Raw genomic sequence first — 3,647 nt, 5'->3', positions numbered from 1 at the left:
ATAAAAATTATGATACAGATCAAAATAAGAAAAATAAAAATGTATTATTTTTAACTGAAGATGAACCTATTAATAAAAAAATATATAAAAAAACACCTTATATAAATAAATCCTATCATCAAGATATGAATAGTTCCAACTCAACTCCTAGAGATAACCAAAAGATAAAAATAAATTCGAATGAACCTTTATTTAATTTTACACCTAAGAAAAAAAGAAAGACAGATTCTGATGAATCACCTGATGAGAACGATCAAGAAGAAAGACTTTACAACGATTTATCAAATGATACTAATAGTAATAATGATACTAAATATCATCATCGTCATTATAACAACAACAATAATAATAATAATAATTATTATTATAATAATAATAATTATAATAATAATATGGAGAGTAATACATTTAATACTTACCACACCTTTGGACACCAAAAAAAAGGAAATTATTGTGATAATAAAAATAACAACGAATTTGTCAATATAAAAACATTCGAACAACAAAATAAAAAAGACTTTTCATCAGATGTTGAACAAATTAATAATAACATCAGAAATATATTCGAAAATAACGACTTATCACCTTTAAGAAAAAATGCTAATATTAGAAATAAAATACAACTTGAACAACTTTTTAAAGATGAAAATGAAAAACATGAAAGGTATTTTAGAAGTTTGTCAAATGATGATGAGAACTTAGATTTTAATATGAAATATAAAAAAATTGTAGATGAAATTAATAAAGAAGAAAATGAAGAAACATTTATTTATATTATTCGTATAAGCGCCTATTTATATAGAGATGATTTACAATGTATCAAATCCATTTTATCTCAACTTCATAATTATATTTATACTGATGAAAAATTAGAATCAAACTTGTTATTAAATGATTATATAAATAAATTAGAAAATCTTTTAATTAAAATAAATAATGAAAGAAAACAAGCTTTACTTATTATAGAAAATGTAGAGAAATTTTGCTTACAAAATAAACAAAATTTATTATATACATTATTTGATTTATTACATAAAAAAAATATATATATCAATATTATTTGCTTAACAAATGTATTAGATATAACACAAACATTAGAAAAAAGAATTAAATCCAGATTCACTTTTGAAATGATCCATATCTCACCAATTCTTAATATTGAAGATATATCTAAATTAGTATATAAAATCTTATATGTAAATCTAGATGATTTCCATCTTATTAAAAAATATTATTCCGTTTATTTTACATACCCAGATCTTATTAAAATTCAAAGATTTCTACAAATATATAATTCAACTATGCAAAAAGAAATAGCTGATTCTAATCTATTGAAACAATGGTCATATGATATTAATTATGGTCTAGATATTAGACACATATACCATACTTGTGTTGATGCCATACTTTCCATTTGTGAATATAAACATATATTATGTCCTAATCAAAATAAATTTGAAAGTAATACTATATTAGATCTCCCAACTAGCCAAACTAATAATTCTAAGCAAATTACAAATACAGATTCACAAACTATTCAACAAAACACAAATAGTGATCACCATGATAATAAAAATATGACACAACATTCGTTCTGTGACAATCAAATGGGTTTTCTCACAAAAAAGGAGAAAAGAAACAACCTAGAATTTCTTAAAGAACGTCCTGGTAAATTAGATGCCACACCAATCAAGAGGCACTATCACAAACCACAAGAAGATGATGATGATAATGAAGAAGAAGTTGACGAAGAGGATGATGAAGAAGCTGAAAATCAAAAAAATTACAATAACAATAACAATAACAATAACAATAATACCGATGATGCATTTTTTTTTAATATGAACATGGATATGAGCCCAAGAAAATTAAAAGAAAACATCAAATTGAAAGAAAATGTGAAATTAAAAGAAAATATAAATATAAAAAACAAAATGGAAAGTCAGTATATTCTAAACAATGTTCAATCCAAATTTATTAGAAGACATTATATTAAAAAAGTCTTACGGGATCTATGTACTATTGAATATATGATATTGTGTGCATTTACAAGATTATATAAGAAAGAAATATTACCAAAAACGTTATATGTTATTATATTAGAAATAAATAAATTCAAACATGCTTATCCACAAGAACAAATTATAGGATTCTCTTTAGATGCTTATAGAAGATCTTTTTTTAGATTGGTTGATCTTGATATTATTGTTTTATCTTCTTATTCCTTAAACCATTTAAATATAAAAAATTTTAGTAACGATCTTTTTGGTTTACATGAACCTACTAAATTCCCATGTTATGATATATTCCTAGAAAATATAGATACATATAACCTTAACCATAACTTAATTCAGTGGGTAAAGCATAATACAGAAGTTATGCAATAATATTGCGCACAGTGCCATTTCTCAATTGCATCACATAAAAAAAAAAAAATATATATATATATATATATATATATATATTTTAATATTGTAAACTATATGTATAATATGATAAGATGTATACAAAGAAATGTTTCTTCTTTTTTTCTTTTTTCTTTTTTCTTTTTTCTTTTTTTCTTAATTTTTTTTAAATAAATGAACATCCATATTTAAAATAAAAGAAAAAAAAAAAAAATATTATGATTTATATATTATAATAAATATTTTAAATATGATTCACTTTTAAAGGTTCTTAACTTTTTTTATGAAATATAAATAAAATTATTCTTTAAATTGTATACTTTTTCCAAAAATATATATTCTCACTTTCTATTTTTTTTTTTTTTTTTCAGAAATATATAAATATATATAATATATATGTAATTGCAAATTAAATAAATTATCAATAGAATAATATATTAAATTATACATGTATAATATGTTTTAATATATATATATATAATTAAAAGAAAAACATATAAAAGAACTACATAATACTATTCACACATTTTTTTTTTTTTTTTTTTTTTTTTTTTTTTTTTTTCCATGATCCTTTCATTGATTATTTTCTTCTAAAATGAATTACATATATCATAAATATAACAGTCTTTTTTATATTTATACTTTTTATTATTTTTATTTTTTTATGTATGCTCTTCCATTCTTACAAAAAAAAAAAGAAAAAAAAAGAAAAAAAACATTCAAATATGAATAAAATTAAAAATGTAATATAATAATTAGAACATTCGTGTATAAGTAATAATAATAATAAGAAGGAAACGATATAAAATGAAATATTATGTATATTTTAAATATGTATATATTTATGTAATAATGATTTATATTTTTAAAATCTTATAAAGTGTATATATGTCCCTTAATTAACATACATATATATAATATTCCTTTTGAAATAATTTCTCTCTTATAATAATATTTAAAAGTGTATATTATATCAATATAATGTATACACATTTATTCATCTTTAATTGATCTTTTTTTATTTATTTTTTTTATTTATGTTATCTTTGTATCCTTATCAATTTTGTGTGAGCTAGCCATTTTGTAAATTTTTTTTATTTTTTTATTTTTTTATTTTATTATTTTTTTTTTTTTTATTTTTTTTTTTTTTATTTTTTTTTTTTTTGATCGGATTTATTTCATATCACACATTTTGGCTATTTTGTGCATAATAATAATAAAAAAAAAAAAAAAAAAAAAAAA

General features: G+C 19.7%; 1 protein-coding gene across 1 annotated transcript in view; it reads left to right on the top strand.

The window, feature by feature from the left end:
* The window catches only part of PF3D7_1334100 (conserved protein, unknown function), a gene marked incomplete at both ends in the record, with an annotated part of 2,952 nt that extends 565 nt beyond the window's left edge, over positions 1 to 2,387 (top strand). The window contains one exon of the mRNA XM_001350036.1: positions 1 to 2,387. This exon is cut by the window's left edge and continues 565 nt beyond it. Coding sequence (XP_001350072.1) covers positions 1 to 2,387 — 2,387 coding nt within the window.
* Between the last annotated feature and the right edge of the window lie 1,260 nt (positions 2,388 to 3,647).

The sequence above is a fragment of the Plasmodium falciparum genome (genome assembly GCF_000002765.6).
Source record: "Plasmodium falciparum 3D7 genome assembly, chromosome: 13".
NCBI classification, from domain to species: Eukaryota; Apicomplexa; class Aconoidasida; order Haemosporida; family Plasmodiidae; genus Plasmodium; species Plasmodium falciparum.
Note: the sequence above shows the minus strand (reverse complement) of the source record. Positions and strands in the feature narration are given on the sequence as shown.